The sequence below is a fragment of the Condylura cristata genome, unplaced genomic scaffold (assembly GCF_000260355.1).
Source record: "Condylura cristata isolate star-nosed mole 26May11 unplaced genomic scaffold, ConCri1.0 scaffold00006, whole genome shotgun sequence".
NCBI lineage: Eukaryota > Metazoa > Chordata > Mammalia > Eulipotyphla > Talpidae > Condylura > Condylura cristata.
Window position 1 is genome coordinate 16,379,232 of NW_004567107.1, and position 21,070 is coordinate 16,400,301.

The following is a 21,070-nucleotide window of genomic DNA, read 5'->3' on the forward strand; positions in this document are numbered from 1 at the left end:
GGACCGGCGCGTCCCTCCTCGGTGCCCCCGGCGGGGCACAAGCAGGAACTGGCGCGTCCCGGCGCGGGCGCTCCCGCCGACCGCACCTTGATCCGCTCCACGCCGGCCTCCAGCTTGAGCTGCTCCACCAGGCGCTGCAGGGCGTTCAGGCTGGCCCCGGCAGACATGGCGGCGGCGCTGGCTCCGAGGGGGACTGCGCGGGCTGGGAAAACCGCCAGGCTGCGAACCCCGGCGCCGCCCCGGGGCGGGGAAGAAGCTGCGCCCGCCCTGTCGCCCGACCGTGCCACGCGGCCGCTCCCGGTCCGCAGCAGCTGGGGTCCCAAGTTCACCGACATTTAACTCCCTTTCTAAACTTACGTGGCACCTGCATCTACACCTGAAACCCGAGGCGGGAACATGCAAATGAAAATTAAATCCAGCGACCTCACCCCCAAGTCGCCATTCGCTTCATTATCACCATTGTTTGTGTTGCGCCGCATGTTCCTTTTTAAAGACGTGTACATAAGTTTGCTTTGCACTGGCATCATGACAGTATGTAAATGCATTTTTGTTGTGTTCTTTTTTTCACTTAAAGCATCATGGCAATTGCCTATTCTCGCACTCCGCTATATTTAACAAACCTCTGGGTAATGCAAGAAGGTAGCAGAGTGGTTTGTGTAACCGAAAAGCCCAGGGATTTTAAAGTGCTGGATTCATTCAAGGATTCGCTTCGAGGATTTCATTCTCCATCTTTGGGTTTGGGCATATTTTCAAAATGTGGGTCCCGCGTTCTCCATGGTAGACAGACCCTCGGTTGCTGTGAGCGAAGGCTTCACTTAGACCCAAGAGCAAGAGCGCCTCTCCTCTAGAGACTTCCGCAGAAATCCCTATTAAGGCTTTCACAGTTACAGCCCACCCCTGAATCTACCATTCTCGACCGCTGGGGTGTAGAACTGCAGCCCGCAAGCGCAAGGTGAGGGGCGGGGTCAGCCCCGCCGCTAGAGGGTGCTGTGGGACGCAGGCGCTCTTCACTCCTTCCCAGAAGCGGACGCTGGCTGCTCGCACCTCAAGGTAAGACTTCTTCAGGGAATTGCCCCAAGCCAGAGCCACCCCAAACAATTCCAACCCAAAGGAGGTGTCTTCACTCCAGCATGGTACCCAGGATAAAGCAAAGAGTTCAAAACTATTCAAAGGTTAAAGAAACAGTGGGTTCAATCACGCTCCTGTGTTACTGTGGATTTGCAAACACGAGACTCTTTCCAGACCCTGCTAAAAAGGAGGAAACTCATTTATGGAGCGCGCAATCTATGCCAGGCACTTTCTCTGTCTTGTTTACCTTAATAATCCTTTAATTAGTAACTACTCTGACAGATGGAGAACAGACTCGAGGTCAACCTTTCCAAAGTCAAGCCGCTGTGGTTGACGATCAGAAGTCAGAGCTTGGTCTCTCAGGCTGCAAAGCATGAGCAGTTCTTTGCAGCCAGCTCTCCTTTCGGGTGTAAAAGTGGGAGGAAGTTTCTCCATCACCTAGTGAAATGGGGAAGAGGAAGCTGTAAGCTGTCTCAAGCCTAAGAATACATGATCCATTCCGCACACAACTCTCAAAGATAACCCGAATCCTTTAGAAAGTTGATTCGAGGTTACAAATAAACCTAGTTTTGATTTAATACTCACTTCTCAGTTGTGGGCAATTGAAAATACCCCAGGCCTACAGAATTTTAAATCCTGATTACCTAAAAAGATCCCCTCATTTCATACATGAGGAAACCAGAAAGGTTACGTAATTTATTCAACAAATTTTATTTCTTAGTTTCTGGATTTGGCCTTGGTGCATATTTAAAGCTGTTCTTCCGCATACGCAGACTGTTTTGTTGTTTTTGCTAGAAACCTGGGTGTAGGCCAGAGGTACAGGGGTCAGAAGATTCAGCAGAGACAGAGTGGGGAGCATAACAGTTGCATCTACTGAAATACACTGAGGGGAGCAGTGGGCGAGACAGGAGAGGTCTGCTGCACCATGTCGGTCACCCCCCTGGCCTTAGTTGCTGCTCAGGCGGAATTAGCATGGGCTTGATCGGGCTGAGACCTACGCCTAGTTCACCAGGAAGGCCTCTTGGTCCATATTTATCACTTTTTGCAAGAAGATTAATTATAATGCATTCAAACACCTTTGTACAAATACCAACATTTATCTGCCTTAAGTGCAAACCTCAACAGAGATGTTGAATTTAATGTTTTGAAGTGACTAGATCAGTTTATACTGACTTTCAAATTTCTCCAGACCTTTCAGTTTGAGGCCAGCAGTTATTTTCCATTCAGCAAACACTAGCTGAATGTTAGCTTAGCAGTTGGCTTCCACTCAAGCAAAATATCTCCATGGTGTGGGTGTTAAAAGTTGGTACTTTACTTATCATAAGAAAAAAGACTGTGAAAGGAAATGAACTATGATTTCCTAGCTACAAATGCAACAGTACTGAAGTAGTTAATTCTCTAAATGCAACTGTTTTTTATGTAACATTTTTAAAATCCTATATAATTGTAGCTTTTGAGATTGTTTGCACTGTCCCTAAAAGGGGAGTTATAAAATAGCAGCCTTTGATTTGTAGAGCCTGGAGACTCCGTAAGATGACAGGACCAGTGGGGAGGTGTTAGTAGTAGATCCTGTTATGAGGCTATCTGGCGTGAATATAACCCTCAGGGAATGAGCATAGACCTCAGGTACTTGAAGTGATAATAAACAGCCATGAACAAATGTTATATAAGCCCCTGTACAGCACATACATTTAAGGCAACTGTGTAATTACTAGGACTGTGAGAGCTTCAACCCAGGATTCCGCCCCAGATGTTTCCAAATTGGAGAAACTTTTGGGTCTTGGTGGGAAGTCAGAGGGCAGAGCATGAACATAGTGGAGATACCCAAAGTACTTGGATGACATTGGTAGCAAATAATGGTCCATCTTTCCTTCTAGGGTTCTGAAGTATAGGGGAGGAGAGGAAAGGGAAGAGTCATATTTTTCTGCTAATGAGAGTTTTATTAATCTTGACCCATGTAATGGCCAAGATTTCAAAAGGCTTTCTGAACTTTAAACAAATGAGTGTTGCTGGGAAAATATCCAGAAAAGAGATTTCTAGAAAAGTAGGAATAAATATAGCAGTCTAACAGCTATGCAAAGCAATCTCCTAAGATACGTTTGGTTGTTGTTTTTTTTTTTTTAAAGTAATTTGGGTGAAATCCTTTTTTTTTTTTTTTTTAAGATTTATTTATTTCTGCATACAGAACTGGGGTATAGGCCAGAGGTGCAGGGGCGGTGAGAGGATTCACCAGAGACAGAGTGGGGAGCAGAACAGGCAAATTGACTGAGATACACTGCTGAGGGGAGCAGCGGGCGGGCCACCTCCAGGGCAGGGATCGAACCTGCACTGCAGAGGCTGCGGCCAGCTTGCAGTGCTGCGGCCTAGCCCATTGCACCACCAGGCAGGGCCCCCTAAAATACGTTTTATCAGTCAATCTTTATCAATGCTAACATATCCCATCGTCTTCTTTTTCCTTATCATTAGGTTAAAAAATATAGTCAATCAGAAATTTCTTAATTATTAATACAAAAACAATCATCTTTTATTAATCTGATTTAAAATGTCATACCAACAACTTATGACATACGGCAATCACTTTATTAAAATGAAGCAATAGGACAAATCCTGTAACCAGGAGTACTGATTCACTACCATGAATATGTCTTGATACTTTGGTATAGTATCACACTTGCTTCAGTCAAATTATGTGTGAATTACTTTCATTTCCACATGTTTAAAACATTTATACTTCATTGTTGAAAAGAATAGTACACAGTCATGCACTTTTTCTTTCTGGTTCAAATGCAGATAAATGCACCATGTACAATGGATTTTTCACTGCTCAAGGACTTCATAATATACGAACAACTTTTCAGAACACTATTTTGTTTTAACTGGAGAGGGGGAAGCAATACTATGGTACTATGGAAGACCCTTTCACAAGGTCTCACCTGGAGATATCTGCGAATACAATTATAGTCCTATAATGACTGTAATCAAGTTCATCCTACAAGGACACAAAGGTAGATTCACTCTCCTGGAGAGTTTCTGATCTTATTAGGAATATTATGACGGGGTGGGGGGGAGTATAAACAGGTTGTAGCAGAAGACTCTCCTAGAGAGATATTTGAACATAATTCAATCCTAGAATGACTGTAATGAAGATATGATAGCTGAATCGTTTTGGTAAAGAAGTTTGTGTCTGGAAAGACACTCACAAAATGTAATTATATGCTGTTGAATTTTTATGTTTTGTAAGAATACAAGAGGACACAAAAGCAGAAAGATGTAGCACTACAACAAAGACTAAGGAGACACTTGAAGAATAAACACTTAACACAAAAATGTCAAATGGTAGCTAATAAATTTTCATGACAAACATATAAAATTCTTAAGTGGCAACTAATAAGTCTTCATGTCAAATTTTTAACAAAATCCACAAACAGATTATAAAAATTGAACAATCATAAATGTTTTATGTATAAAGATTTAGGGAACATTTACAATTCTACATCATTCTGTTTAATCAAATACTTCGGGAATTTTAGTTACTGCTGAGGAGCAGTTCATAAATTTCTAAAATAATTTAGTTATGAAAATAATATTACAATTAAAGTTTGGCATAGTAGCATTTCAGCACTCTTCAGTCATCCACAAATGTCAACCGGCCCGGCCCCTCATTCTTCATCCATCGCCTGTATCTCTTCCATCTAGGATCATTTGCTAACTTTTTCTTTAGTTCTTCTTCTTGTTCTTGTTTATAGACCTATAAGTATAAATAACATTAATTGACTTTACAATCCAAAGAGAAATATTTGTCATTTGCTATTGGGTATTTTTACATTTCTCAAATATAACCTTGTAAAAGTTTCCAATTAATATATTGATTTGTCTTGTGAAGACTATGCATCTAAAAATACCAAGCAATTAATCATTTTAATGTTTTTAAAAAGAAAAAAAAAAACTTGTACATACAAGAGCTAGTAAATTTGGTCATTCATTTCTGTAATCTGGGAATACATTATTTTCCTCATTGAAATCATGCATAAACTGAGTTTAAAGATTTAAACATTTCCTCTGTACAAATAACATCCAATATGAAAAATAACCACTTGAATTTTTTGAACAGGATGCATTATAAGTAGAACTCATAACTTTCAGCACCTGTTGATCCTAACCAAGGTACAATGTGGCCTTATTTATATGCTGTATCCAAACTCAACATCTATTTTTTTTTTAGCTTTTTTTAATTTATTTATGCATACAGAGCTAGGGTGCAGGCCAGAGGTGCAAGGGCAGTGAGAGGATTCACCAGAGACAGAGTGGGGAGCAGAACAGGCAGATCAACGAAGTACACTGCTGAGGGGAGCAGCGGGCGGGTCAGCAGAGGTCTGCATGCCATGTGGGTCACCTTCGGGCTGGGATCAAACTCATGCTGAAGTGGCTTTAGCTTCTCAGTGCTGTGCTTTAACATCAGGGAGGGCCCTAACATCTATTTTTATCTTTAAGGAGAATTAATGCTTTTTCAAATTTTTTAAATTAAAGTTTCTAAAGAAGGTTAAGTGAACCATATAAAGAACAAAGAACAGTCTGCATTTCTATAACTTTTAGTTAATTGAAGCCAAATGGACAAATTTTCATAAACTGTTTCACAGCCACATCAGATTTTTTTTAAAAGCATTATTATTTTATTATTTATGCATATAAGAACTGGGGTGTAGGCCAGAGGTGTGGGCAGTGAGAAAATTCACCAGAGACAGTGAGAAGTAGAATAGGTGGACCTACTGCAATATACTGTTGAGGGAGCAGCTGACGAGACTGGCAAGGTCTTGCCCATGAGCCATGTGGGTCAGCTCCCTAGCTGGGGATCAGATTGTCACAGTGACTGGTGAGAGCTTCATAGTGCGGAGACTTAACCCCTGTATCACTGGGCAAACCCCACATCAAATTTTAAAAATAAATTATTTTACTTCCAAATTTCAGGAAGATAACTGAGATAACCTCATATAGTAACATCTGAACATTCAGCCCAGGATAGCACTCTATGAAATATAAAAGTTTTGTGAACCAGGCTGTTGGGAGTTAAATTATATCACCTTTCACTTTTGTGTTATTTATACATAGGGCTAAATATATTTAATGGCCAAAGCATTCTGGCATTTCATAGTAAATTAAATTACTTAAGTATTATTCAGACTGAAACTTTACTTTGGGTAAAATCTATCTAGGATCCCACATATAAAAGAGCCTTTTTATGAAGCTAAAATAATGAGTACATCTTAAATTTTTATTGAACATTTTATATTAATATACTAACCAATTAGTTTTAGCCAGAACCTATAATAATATAATTAGGATGAGACTGCTCATTACTTTAAAACGTTATTTATTATCTGATTATCTCAAAGAAATTGCTCTAGTTGTTAATTGTAGAATATGGCCCTTGTTAAAAGAGCCAAGGTTTAGGGTATAACAGTACATTAATTTAAGACAGAAGTAACTTTTCAGACATGTTATGCAGAAGATTCTATGCTCATTCATGCTGAGATGAAATTATTTCAACATAATTTGCATCAGAATTTCTCTATCTAAGTGTAATTGTATTGATGTTTGCTTTTTTAATCTCTGTGGCTGTTTTTGGGATTGGAAGTAAACTTAGGGAAGACCAAATCTGAGTTTAGTACAGAGTTGTTATATCCTAGCAAACAAATATCCCACTGCATTATAGCAAATTAGACCACCTTTTAAAAAGACAAAGGTTAAAGACCATTGTTTCACTACCAAATAGTCATATTTTCAATTAAAGTACACATTTTTACTCACTATCAAACTCTTGGACTTCAGACCTCTGCACATACTTCTCATAGGTCTAATTTTCAGCTAGTAAGAAAGATGGCAATGAGATCACGGCAGAGTCATTACTCACCTCATAATTCTCCTTTATCCAGAGCTCCCGTTTAAGAAAAGTTTCTTTCTGATGATCTTCTAGACTATCAAACTGAGACTTTGACATCTTCATAAACTTACGTATGATATACAGCCTTTCCTCTTCCCCATATTCTTTGCCTTTGATGTTAAAATTATAGATCCACTGGCAGTACCACAGTATATATGAGCACAGGTGAAAGGGGGCTAAGAGAATTTGAAATAGGAGAAGGTCACGTATCTGGGGTTTCTGATAGCCCCCCTTTATATCTATTTTACTTTTTATAATGTTCTTTATGATGTTCTCCTCTTCATCACGGATTTCTTCTTTGGACTTTTTGTTTCTGCCCTTCTCTTTGGCTTTTTTGAGCAATCCCTGCTGCTTGGCAATCTCCGTGGCTTGGATTCGATACTTGGGCACTGTGGCTAGGTAGTTGATTGCCTTATCATAGCTATTCCACCAACTGAAAAACTAGAATATTTAACAAGTAAAAATGAGTCATTTTATTACCAAAATTCATCTTGGTGAATACCATTGCCCCAGAAACTCACTCTGCTTATATGTAGGGACCTCAAACATTTTACTCTGCAAGTACAGGCCATAACTGAGTAATGTTCCAGTGTATGTGGGATCATTAGGCTAAACATGTCAGGTAAGCCCTGAGCTGAAACGAAAGTCACTGACTGAGAGAGCCCCAAGTGCAGTGGATGCCCCCGGGGCCATCACGCCACACCTGCTGATTTCACAGCTCAACCCTTGACTTGCCCCCAGGTCACAATGAAGGCACTGCCGTCCTCTTAAGACTGCAGTCTGCACGCTGAAGGAAGAGGGAAATGACAAACTAGCTGATGACAACTGGATTTTAAAAACTCAGGACATAGACTCAGGTGTCTGTATTCCCTCCCTTCTCCTTCCTACACCAGTTATATGTACCACAACAATGCTCACCATATTCTAAATGGAAAGATACAGGTTTATTCTCCAATTATTTGTATGGAAGACCACTCACTTCATAAGTAGATTCAACCACAAAAGGCTTTATTAACAGTCTGAAGAAGTCTATTCACAAAGCACTCTACACATTTCAGTATTGTTTTACTGAGTAAATATATAAGTTATATCAATTAAACCTTGAAATATTATAGCACTCTATTAGTAATAGGGGAGAAAGTGTCTAGGGTGTTTTACTATCTAAAACAGAAAAATAAAACTATTATTTTGTAGAAATACTTCTACAAAAGTTGATACAGTTGAAACACAGGAATTCTTTGGTCATATAAATTTAATCCCGTTTCTGAGAATTAAGCCAGAAAAAGCATTTTTAAATCGACAAAATGCTTCATTCAAGTCACGTGACTATATTCTTCCTCTGAAGAGTCATGATAGGTATAATTAGTTTAAAAATAATTGGAAAAGCTCATTTAAGGCTGAAGTTAAGTTTTTGTGAGAGTTTAAAACAACATAAAAAATGACTATAACTCTTTTAATCTATTTCTTTAGTGTTCAGCCCAAGCACTGGCATCCTTAGCAAGCAAGTGAAACTGTGACATCTCTGGTTGCTCCAAGGAAACCAAATACCACTGGCGGTGGTGGGCAGGTGCCAAGACTGTTGAGACATATTAAGGAGTCCGGTTTTCCCCACGTTTATGGGAAATCATTGAAAAAAATAAAATGTCCTACCAAAGTAAATGATAGGATCTGGCTGTAACACGGAAAATACTCTAGAAGGGGCCATGAGAAAAAGAGCAGTTGGCTTGTTTGTTTTTGTAATACATTCATTATCAGTTTCTTGGAGCACCCACTGATCAAGATTCCAGCATTATCAACTAGTTGAATAAAGGGATCTTTCTAATGTAAAAAACTAGTGTCATCCGGAAGCACCAGACCGCGTGCACTCGTGCATGGTTATGTATGTTGATGTAGATGCTCCTGTCATCAGTACACACCTGGAACAGTGAGATAGCACACACGCTGACCAGAATCACCACTCTGACATCCACTGGGGGGGCCAGACGCCTGCTGTAGTACTGATAGTAATGGCTGTAGTACTCTTCTGGGTGATCCAGCATGTAGTCATAATCCTTCCGTGTTTCTTCATCCTGTAAAATAATGAGACGTCCAGTGTCATAAGACATTTCATAAAAATGGCCTTACTTTATAATTTAATTCAAATCTAGAATTTTAGAATTAATGTAAGGGTAATCCAAGTAAAAAAACTGAAACTGTCAAAATCAAACAATTTTCCAAGATCCAAAAAAACACACACATTTGTTTTTAGAACTTCAAATACTAGGTAGAAAGCATAGTAAAAACATTTCCCAGATTTTTGAGTACCATCCACCCCCACCATTAAAAAATTTTAATAACCATCAACTTTGCCTTTTCAGTCAGTGCTGTGGTGCTAGTAAAGATGTCACTGTGTTCTTATAACTTAAGAACATGTTGACACCTCAAGAACTGTTGATAGAAAAAGTTTTTCTCTATTATCTGTATTCACAATCATTTTCCAGCCTTGTGCAGAAAATTTTCTGTTGAAAGCAAATGTTAAGACAATCAAAAGGAAACAAAGTAGCCTCAGAGAGGCTACAAATCTTCTTGATTTTTAAAAGTGATACCAATGCCTGCAAACTTTAGAAGGTGGTTTTCAACATCAAATGGTTTAAAAACATGTTACAGGTAAGTAGTACCTCAGTATCGAAACACATTTTCCAGCCCAGTTCACAATTGAGTTAACAACATGTAGGCCTTTCTCAGTGATGCAAACAAGGTTAAAAAATTATAGCACTGGGAAGTGCTGTTGTGACTACTCATAAAAACATTTCTTAAAGCCTTCTCTAATTGTACTGAGATCTAATTCTAATAGGGAAAAATCTAACCTTTTAATAAGCTACACAGATCAAAGAGTTATTAAAGCATATTATGATTTGTTTTTTATTCCATAGGAAACCCATTTTTCAACTTGTTTTTCAAAAAATGTTAAAGACTAAAACCACAACAATTCTTTCTCTCTATAAATGAATGCAACAGAATTCATTTTGGAAAAATAAGTTTAATCTAGGAGGACTTCCTGCTAAGATAAATTACTCAGCATTCATAAAGTTGCAGATACTTAGCTAAAGGCACTACAAAATTTGTATTTAGTGCTTTGCCTCTGTAAACATGCTTTAGGGTCTGTTGCAGGCCTTCTCCTGAGACCTTCAACCTGCTGGTTCCTTAATTTGCCAATGACACAATCTTCCCAGTACCCACGCAAATCATTTTGTATTTTCTCCTAAGAATTCTGGATTTGAGTAAGAGCATTGTCAGTGAGAGTTCTTATATGCAAAATATTTTTACCTTTGACTAGAATTTGAAACTAGCTAAACTAGCATCTGATATATTGACATACAAATATATTTAAAGTCTATTCCATGGGTCCACAGGTGATGTGCTAACATGACAACTATCTATTATATAATTCTGTGGAGGGCTGAACTCAGTCTATTTTCAAATTAAGTTCTTATATGTTCTCCTCTGTCAAAAAGGATTTTCTTGTTCAGTGCCACTTGCTGCAATTTTATTCCTTACAGAAACCCTCTTTTCATATTGTAGAGCCTCCTTCCTGATGAGGCTAACACTTGACTAAAGCCAATATCTCATGATGTGTTTCATTTCAGATACCTCAAATTTGGAGGATTATTTTCATCTTCCCTTGTCCTTTGCTTTTAGGACTAATTAAAAGCACTCTGCTTTTAACTCAACCCCCTAATTTTGGCAGATGCCTTTTGAAATGCGGCTCTTTACATACAATTCTTCTCCTTGCTTCAACTAGGCTACATGTAGCTTTGAAAGGGCCTGCAACACAGATCAGACTCCTCCAGTTCTCCAGCATAGCTCTCCACAGCGGCCCTTGCCCAGCTGGGCTGACTAGACTCTTTTTGGCCACCGTATCACCAAGATCTTGGAGTGTTGTTGAACTGCTACATAGATGTTACACATCCAGTGCTTTTCTTCTGTCTTCTTCATTCTTATCTTAGTGAAGATCAGGAATTCCTCTTTAATAAGCACTTTGCCCAGATTTTTACCCAGGATTACCATTTTCTCACTGATCTTCACATATGTGACTCATCAAGTCCTAAGTTCCTCTAACACAATGGTCAACAAATGCTCCAACACCAGCAACTCCACAATCTGGCCCTGTGTCTGGCTTCTCTACAGCAGCCAGAGCCTTGGGGTATGTTCAAGGCCCTCTGAAGAGTTCTCAAACTACCGGCCCAGCAAATGGTTTCAGGGTCAAGCCAGATATATCTTAGGATTGTGTTCTTTTCCTTGAGGTCACCATAAATGTGTGACTCTGTTTTGGTCCTGGTTAGAGACAAGAACATCAGTGAGCTCCTGGGTAGAGCATTTAATCAATCAGAAATCGCCTGAGGTACTTATACGTTAGGTGTTTGTTCATGGCCGGCACAAATTGGAGAGGTAGTTCTCAAGAGGCTAAATCAAAGCCCTTTAGTGACCAAAGTTTAGAATCAACCTTGTAGGAAAACTAGAATACCCAGAATGTTAGCAAAAAAGAAAAGACAGAGTCTGGAAACAATTAGAGAGCAATAGGTGCATTGTTTTTTGAATTATCACCTATTTCTTTCTTTCTTCTACCCACCTTGGAACTAAGGGAGCTCCAATGTTTCCCTGTAGCTAGTAAGTTAAAATTTCCTTGGCCCAAACTTACCGAACTTAGCAACATCTCACCTCCTCTCTTTTACCCAGACAAACATTCTGATAGCAGTTTCTAGAATTTGGTTTATTTTCCCAGGACAGCAGTCTCCTTAATACCTATGTCTTTAAACATATAATTTCTAAATCAAATGTCCACCCCTTACCTCCCCTCTCATGAGTCCCTATGAATCCTCTAAGACACAAAGGTTACTACCTCAGCAGATCACCCGTTATGCTTAGTACCCATTTATTATAGCACTTATCACATTGTAATCAGTCTTTTCTTTCCCTTATATGAGGACATCTAGAAGACAGGTAGGGATAACTTGTCTCTGTATATCCAAAGCCTAGCACAGTGCCTGGCATTCAGAAATGTCATTTCAAAAACTAAGTGAAATCCTGCAAAGGCTCCCTCACTATCACCATCTTTCCAGCCACAAGGGTCTGCACCCCACCCAGAAGGCTAGATGGTGATCACATCACAAAAACTTTGGCTTGATTTCACAGCTATCAAATATGCTAATGTGGCTAAAATGGCTTACACCTTAAAACAGTTTAATATCTTACCTTTCAATAAGGTAGTACTCTTTCAGCAATTTTGTGGATCTTAAGGTCCCAGGGTCAGGAGATTCCAACTTCTGTGCAAAACCAAAACCTTTATACTTGTTTCTTCCTCCTCTCTGTCCTGAGTCTTGACAAGCAGGGCAATAAGCTCCTTGTTTCTAATCTCTACAGGAAAAAATGGTGCTTCTGCTGGTCCACGCCACTCCCAATCCTCTGGGCATATGCAGGAGGACTGGAACACAACCACCAATATCTAGATCAAAAGTGAACAAGAGGAAACCCACAAGCAACGAGAGCACTGAACCCTTCCTTCTCTTATGAAGTTGGTCACTCCCCCCTCCCCAGAGGCAAAATATATTATGCTCTTGCCCTTAAAATATCGAATGGTGTGATCTCAACAAACACAAATTGCAATAAGTTCATACTGCAGCCAGTTTCACATTAAAATGTGTCTATTAAAAAGAAGTAGAAAACCATCTTAGGATGGTAAAGGCCAGGAAACAAAAATATATGAAATTCCATATTTTGTTGACTCTTAAAAATATATATTAATCCTTTTTTAACAGAAATGCACACACACAAATACCCTGTTAAAAAATAAAACCTGTTCCCTTAGTTTTTCCAGGCCATTACATCCTACTAAAGAGGAAGAAAATTACCTGCTATCGGTTTCATTTCTTTTCTTGAAGTACTCTGCCCACTAACGCTCATGCAACTACCCTCTTCTCATCTACAGGTGGCCTCAACAACTTCCAAAGTTCACAATATCACCTATATGCTAAAGACTGTCACGCCTGTTTTTCCTGCCTCTACTTTCAAATAGACCCTGAACATTTCCCAAATACAAGATAAACATCTTAAATTCAACATGCTCAACATCCAAAGCTGCTGTTCTGTATTTCAGCTACAGTATCACCACCGACTTGGTTACCTAAGCTTTAACAAGTAATAGTAATGTGCTATCCAGCAAATAGTAAAATAGACCACCGTGTCTTGTACTGAACACAAAGGAAGGTAGAAGATAAGTAAGATTTGGTCCTGGCCTCAGGAACACTCCATCTGAAGACTCCAGGAAGCAAATGATGCAACACATGCTGAGTTATTAAGGACCAAGTAACTCTGCCTGCCACTACTGGTCACCGGGCTTAGGAGAGATGAAACAAGTGCTGGATTTTGAAAGTAAGTTCAATGTGGTAAAATGTGTTCTAAGTGAAGGAATAGCAAGTGTTTTAAAAATGTTAAAAGGTACAGAAGCGTCAGCGATGCCAATGGCTTCCTTTGGGAAGTCTAGAAATGGGGAAATTTAGAAAGAACGAAGCAGTAAATGTGGTCAGGAAGACAGGTTTGGATTTAACAGGTGTGGATCTTACATGCCAACTATTAAAGAGTTAGGGTGTTATCTACTGCACTATACAAAATGTTGCAAAGTATGAGAACAGCATTAATTTGTGTGTATGTGTGTATGTGTATAAATAACTGATAGTAATATAAAGACGAGAATGAAGGGAAAACGGATTTACAGACTAAGGAGTAAAATAAATAGGACTCAGTGACGAAAGGGTAAGGAGATGTTGACCATGCAGATAAGTTGCTCATCGTAGCTACTAAGTAGACCCCTAAGGCAGTGACAGTGAAGGCCAAGGACCCCAAGTCCCGGGAAGCCGGGCAGACCTACGGAAGCCTGGGAAGTGGGGGAGAAAGCTAGTGGATATCCTTTCCACCCCCCAGAGCGTCCAGGGCACATCTGTTTCTGTAGGAGAGGTGTATTTCCGTTTGTTTTAGACAAACCCATTTTAACTTTTGTTTAGAAAGAAGCAACTGTTAAAAAATGGTAGTGATACCAACAATTCCTGTTCACAGAAAGGCAAATAGTGTCAGCGGAATGCAACTTGTTATTGTCCCATCAATACTGGCCATATTTTTAGCACTTTTTTATTTACAACTGTCTGGTACTTCTCTTTTGAACCAGTTTTAGTATCTTTCTGGTTTCTTTCTCAATGAGTTAAATAAAATCTGTGACATATTAATTTTGTATTTGTTGAGTCCTGATAGGTCCTCTTTTAAAGTATATGTTTTAGCAAAGATACCAAGACTGCCTTCTGACAGGTTTAATTTTGAGTGTCTGTGCTACAGAGGAGAGGCAACTGAAAATACAAACCTAGCAAACAGACTTAAGAGTTTTATCAATGTAAAAGCAGTGGCTGATGTGAAGAGCTTAGAAGATAAAAAAGAGGACACAAAGGTGAGAACTGTAAGGAAAGGCAATGTCTAAGACATAGGCAGCGGGAAAGACTAAAAACCAACAAGAAGTGACTGGAAACAGGAGACGCTGGAAAGATTACATCAAGGAAAGAGGGAGCCGCCTGCAGCGCTAGGCAGAGGGCAGCCACAGCAAGGGCCACCAAGGTGGGAGGACGCAGAGCAGGTGTCCAGGTCGCTGCGGACCTGCAGAGCCTCATGCTGGGTGGCTGATGTGTAACAGACTGTATGGAAGGGAGATGACTAAGTAAAGATAGCCAGTGGTAAAAAAAAAGAAAAGAAAAGAAAAGAAAAGTGTGACCAGTGCTTTATTTATTTCTTTTTTAAAAAAGATTTATTTATTATGCATCAGAGCTGGGGTACAGGCCAGAGCTGCAGGGGTGGCGAGAGGGCTCACCAGAGATAGAATGGGGAGCAGAACAGTTAGGTCAACGAAGTACACTGCTGAGGGGAGCAGTAGGCGGGCAGGTCAGGAGAGGTCTGGCCACCACGTGGATCACCTCAGGGCACTGAACTCAGCTGAAGTGTCTTTAGCTTCTTAGTGCTGCGCCACCAGGGAGAGCCCTGACCAGTGCTTTCAAGAAGCAAACGGAGCGAAAGGAAATGACAAGTGAACCCAGGGATTCTAACTTACCAAGGAAAGATGAGAAGACAGTGAAAATGAAATGAGTTCAGTCTAGAATATCTCCCTAGTCTTCCCAACTCATCCTCAATGGTGTCTCCAGAATTTTCTTTTTGAAACAAACAACAGATTGTGTTATTTCTCTTCTTGAAAACCTCTGGTTTTCAACATATAAAGTTAAAATTCCGAATACAACTTTAAGAGTCGTTTGTCCTCTGCTCTCAGACTCTGCTGTAGTCTCCTGAGACCTTCTCCCTCATGCATTTGGCAAGCTTCTAAAGAAGTAGGTGAGCCCCTCAAGGCTATGCATTAAGGGTCTTTTGGTTTATAAATACATCTTCAGATGTTACATGATAAATCTGCATAAGCTAATTTAAAATGTCAAGAGCTCAGTTTCTGGCTAAAATTATACCAATGCAGTAATTTTGTGTTGATAGAAGCTCTGATTGGGTGTTGATAATACCATTATATCAGGTGGTCACAGCACTAGAATTAAACACATTTGGTGTATAACCAACCCTGGCCCTAAGTAGGAAATAGCAGTTAAAATTAAAGAATCCATAAAAAATACACATTTCTGAGTTCACACAGAAAAAGCAAATAGGGCAAATAAGCTATGCCACCCTTCTTCTGAGCCCATGGAGAAATCACCACACAACATGTCATCCTTCTTGCTAAACCCAGACAAGGCCTCAAAACCTTTAGAGTTCTGAGGGACAGAGACCAGTCAGACATGGCATGTGAAATGAAAGTGAGTTATCATCCACGGTCTGTGAGCTACTTAATTTGTCTGTTTATCAGCATCACAGCAGTAATAGAAATTTACATCATTTGTTATTTTTATGAATATCTACTTATCATGAACTGATCAAAATCTGGACTGATGCTAGAAAGGAAAAATAGTAACACTAATAAGTACAATTAATTAGTTTTCCCCCCAAAATGAGGTATCCCTGGGGAAAAGTATAATTAAAAAGTGGAGAAAATATTCACTACTAAAATACTTCGCCGGACTATGTCTTATTTCTGGGGCAAGCCTTGCACACTCAGAGCTCCCTATTTTTGTTGATCAAGTTTTCCCTCTTCCAGAAATGTCCTTTTACCATTTGTTGGTTTTGTTCTAGTTTCAGATTAAAGAGTATATTCTTTCCTAATCCCTCAAGAAGAAATAACTGTGTCCTCTCAATGCTGTATATAATCTAAAGATATTTTTGTTATATAACTTAAATAAATAATAACCAAACAGTAAGTATGTGTCTTGTCACAGCAAAAGCTTTAAGGTAGGAACAATGCCTTTTTCATTATTATGGTCTCCTCCCCCAGCATCTACAGTGGTACAGGTAAGAGGAAGGTTTGAGTAAGAGAATATACCAAGGAAGAACATAACAGGGCAGAGAGCCCAGGGTCCCCTTTTTTGCCAAATTCTTAAGTGCTAACACCCAGTCACATCAATCAACTGATAAAAAAACTGAAGTGATAATCCCCTGCCAAAACAAGGCTGAATAGAAGCCCTCTCTATCACCTTGAACTTGTCAGATAACCTTCACACTCATATTTCCACGACCTTTTTAATGTTGTTCTCTTGCAAAATGCTTGTCAAACGCTAATATTTTCCAAGCCTATCAATCATGGTTTTTCAAAGTATATTCTTTCTACCTAATCTTGCATTTGTTTATTTCCTTGCCATCCCTCATATTTCATCCAATTCTTACCTATATATAAAATGAATAACATGCTCATTTAAAAGCTCTCAGACATATTTTTTCTTTGAAAGCAAAAATGCAGTTTTTCTCTTATGCAAGAATGTTTTATTTGTGTCCAACCAATCAACTTCATCTGCACAACTCTTTAAAACTACCATTAATTTGGAGTCCAATAGCAAAGCAGGCTTCACATAACAAGTCAAAACATCAAAAACCCACTTTCAATTCCCATTCCATCTGAACCTATCTTCAGGTAGGAGTTTTCACTTAATAGACATTCATTTTCATCTGATGTGCCAGACACTGTGCTAGTTGACAAGGGTGTACATACCAAAAAATGAGGTTAAGTGGGAAGGGGAGAAGGCTGCTCGGTATTTACCGTGCAGAGTGATAAGTGCTATATCCATATAAAAACACGTAGGTGGGACTAGATCATCCCAACTCAGGAGAACCAATGTTGACTAGTGTGAGTCTGTTTACTTCCAAAGTCCATGAGTTTCCTGAATCCTCAGTAGTCAAACATACTAAATATTTTTTCACTGTCTTATATTATGAAGCAAATACAAAGCACTGTGTGATCATAACGGTGTGAAGTCCTGCAGAAATTTGGAATAAACATGAACTGAGCATAACCTGGTAAAAGCGTCTGGCCAGTGCCTTCTATTATTACCATCCTTTCCCCCCAGATTCCTTCAGCCTCTCTGCACACAGGTAGAATTTTCGCTGCTAAAAAAGCAATGACCAAGTGTAATAATAACTCCTTGTCAACAAACTGTATTTAAGTTGTTAGTATATTATTATTTTTTCTTAATAACCACATCTAAACAATAAATCTCTCTTAAAGAGTCATTCATTTGACCAAGAAAATCTGAGAGACATAAATCCTCTATAGCTTACATCACATGGTCCCCATTTTGGAGGTGTATTTATTATTGACATTCAGCAATCCTTGCTTATTAGAAATTTTGAAGGAACACCACTGTGAGGTTAAGTGAGGTTGCTTCTTAGAGCCTATGCTAAAGTATTGAGACTTGAACAGACCAGTGACTACAGAAATGATAAAGGTCATCAAAAATAGATTATGGGGGAGACAATAAGTTCCTGACTCCCACAAATTTACAAGGAATTTATTTTTAGACTTAAAGAAAAACAATTCAGTCAGATACACTGTTCCAGAGATGGAATCTACCTGTGCTTCTACAAAGCAAATATAAAGTCAACTTTCCCTCCACATGTCAGCAATAACTAACTTCACATGTTAGCTGTGAAGGCCATATTCTTCCCAACACTCTTACTACTTTTCTGGCTAGCTCCTGAATAAATATAACTCTCACAGTGTTTATTGTTTTGTGTGTGTGTGTGTGTTTATGAGAAAAATGGCAAAACAGGAAGAACTGAAGTGATGCTGTGGATCTGCATTGCTGCCTCCCAGAGATGCTGCTGGAATTCTGGGGCGATGTCTGCATATCCTTTTTTATTCCAGAGCCAATGAAACTTAACATCATCTCCTGCGATTCTACCTAATCTGTTTTTAGCAAAGTCCATGGGCCTTCTTATCCCTTTTAAGTCCTCATTCTAGCCAGCAAATCCAAGCAAAACCATAGCTGTAGTCTCAAGGGTATAATTTGGAAGGCTCAGGCCCTCCAAACTGGGTAACCCCAGTTCATTAAATCTTTGCAATAGAAATGATATTCTCTGGCAACCTCTGCACAATTTTCCATTATGACAAATAAAATCAGACCACCCTGTTAGTTTTTAAAACTTCTGCACACATAAAGTCAAACTCCCTTTCCTTATTCAAAGGAGAAGACATTTGCAAAAAAAAAAAGCTTCTAAAGGTGTTTCACCTTGAATCTAGCCCCAGTTCTATAAAATTAAAATGAGAGATTTCATAGATCTCAGCTATGTCTGATTATCAAGGCCCCAAACTATCCCCAGGTACCCCTCCACATTCAGATAATTTCCAATCTTTTGCAGTCATATGAGTGGGGCTGGGGAAGCCAGAAATTCTCCCTCCTCCCTCTTTCAGTGCAATTCCAATTCTAATTTTCTGTTTGGAGGCATCTGTGGCCATGACAAACCAGTGTGAAATCAACAGTAAAAGTTACTTTTGCCAACATACCAGATTTTAACTGCCCAAAAGTCCCTGGTTCTTGAGTGGACAAATTATTTTATCAAGTATTTGACAAATCCATGTTTATAAATTTTTTTTTTAAAGATTTAGTTATTTGTGCATACAGAGCTGGGGTACAGGCCAGAGGCTCAGGGGCTTCACCAGAGACAGAGGGGGAGCAGAACAGGCAGATCGATGAAGTACACTGCTGAGGGGAGCAGCGGGCCGGTCAGCAGTCTGCCACACCATGTGGTCACCTCCAGGGCAAGCGGGAATCGAACTCATGCGGAAGTGGCTTTAGCTTCTCAGTGCTGTGCTTTAACCCGCTGCGCCACCAGGGAGGGCCACCATGTTTATAAATTTTAGGGGTAGAAAGCAATGATTTGCCAGATCATTCTCTAAATTTGTCTCTTCAAGAAAATGGCAAGAATATTAGAGCCCAGGGTACCTCCCTAGCAAGAATTTCTCTGCTGTCTGTATTTCTGGGTACTTGTTTTTTGTTTTTGTTTTTAATATAAGAGTTTATTTTTTACATCATTTTGTGCATTTTTCTGGGTACTTGTTTTACTGACATGCTCACTCTGTCATGCTCCAGCACAGCAGAAGGTACAGTTGCAGTGTTTCTGCTGCCCTGATCTGGAAGCTGTTTGTCCAGTGCTCTATGTATGTCACCAGAGCTTTGAAGGACCACCTGTAGGCTGACTGTAGGACTGTGATTTTTCTTCACTGCAAAAACAGATTTGGCTTCCCAGATGCACAAGTTCTTTCTCGTTTTTCTGAAGGCTTTTTTGAATCATCCTTTACCCCAAATTGTAGAAAAAGAAGCCCTCAGGACTAGCACACTCCCAGCTCTTCTTGTCTCCCCACCATTCCTCAGTTAATTGCCAATAAAAATAACAATTTCGCCATTGCTAGTAACAAGGCATATTCATTTCATGACTCCATGTTATCCAAACTGCTCTGGAAAGCATGAATAAAGAACCTGTAACTCTGGATTCAGTATTTTCAGCTCTGGTGGTTATATAATCTATGGTTAAATTATAGCATACCCATTCAAAGTAGCCATTAAAAACAATATACAGCAACATCGAAAACTTTGCCTCAGGAAAAAAAATTAGAAAGAAATACCTTACATCTGTAACTGCAGTTGCATTAGCATGATGGGCCTTGAAGCAGTAATACATCTAGCAATTGTGATTTACACTTTGTGATTTTCTGTATGATTTGATTTTTGCAATAGTGGAGAAATCCAAGATAGGGCTGAGTCTGCCAGACCAAGACCCACAAAACCCTATAAAACCCCTGGAAGATGACTGTACACATCTTCACAAAATATTTCCTACTAGAAATTCTCAGGCTCTTGATCCGGAAGTCATTAAGTGTCCACTGATACATCCTCTAGGGGGCTTTTCACACTCATTTAATTCTAATAACCCGGACAGGTCTCAAGGCCTTCATTTTGCACATGAAGAAACAACTACAACGACATATTAAGTCACTATCCAAGGTCATGCCGGGGTGCCAGGGCCAAGAATCAAACATCCGGCCATCTGATTGGTTGTCCATTGTTCTTCTTAGTGTTTTTTCAAGATTCTTAAACCCAGGCTAAACGTCAAAATCCCAAAGTCTCTACCATGTCCAATTAGCGTGATCACAGTCATTCCATACCCCCGGACTTCAGTGTTCTATGACAGATCCTGGTAATAATCATTCTGCTGAGTGCCAACTGCAGACAACTGAAATGTTTTGACTGAATCCTACAAGACTCAAAACTTTGCACAGCGATTAGACGAAAAAGCAGGGTCCTTGCCCCCGGAGCCAGAGCGGTTCGCGCCTTTGTCAAAGGGCCGTGTGGGAAAGCTGGAGTTCGGGGGGCCGCGCCCGGCGCCGGGGTCTCAGGGACTCGTTCCCGCGGGCGCGGGGCCCGACGGCATTTCCCCAACCTCCACGCCGCCCACCCACGCCCCCAGGCCTCACCTTGAGCGTCTCGTAGGCGGTCGCCACCAGCAGGAAGGCCTCCTCGGCGCTCTGCAGCGTCCGCCCCGGGTCCTCGTCGCCGGGCTCCGGCCGGTAGCGGTCGGGGTGGTAGCGCCGGGCCAGCTGGCGGTAGGCCCGCGCGATATCCGCCTTGCTCGCCG

At 40.1% G+C, this 21,070-nt stretch overlaps 2 protein-coding genes across 2 annotated transcripts in view; both read right to left on the reverse strand.

Annotated features, from left to right (window-relative positions):
* Positions 1 to 209, reverse strand: part of GNG10 (guanine nucleotide binding protein (G protein), gamma 10) — a 6,987-nt gene extending 6,778 nt beyond the window's left edge. Inside the window, exon 1 of the mRNA XM_004677434.2 lies at positions 87 to 209. Coding sequence (XP_004677491.1) covers positions 87 to 167 — 81 coding nt within the window. The 5' untranslated portion in view covers positions 168 to 209. The remainder of the gene's footprint in view (positions 1 to 86) is intronic.
* A 3,414-nt stretch (positions 210 to 3,623) lies between these two features.
* On the reverse strand, positions 3,624 to 21,065 carry DNAJC25 (DnaJ (Hsp40) homolog, subfamily C, member 25; the record flags this gene model as incomplete). The annotated part of the gene is made up of 4 exons (XM_004677433.2): positions 3,624 to 4,816; positions 6,977 to 7,447; positions 8,923 to 9,075; positions 20,910 to 21,065. Coding segments are annotated over 4 exons (903 nt in total), but the record flags the coding sequence as incomplete, so codon positions are not given.
* Between the last annotated feature and the right edge of the window lie 5 nt (positions 21,066 to 21,070).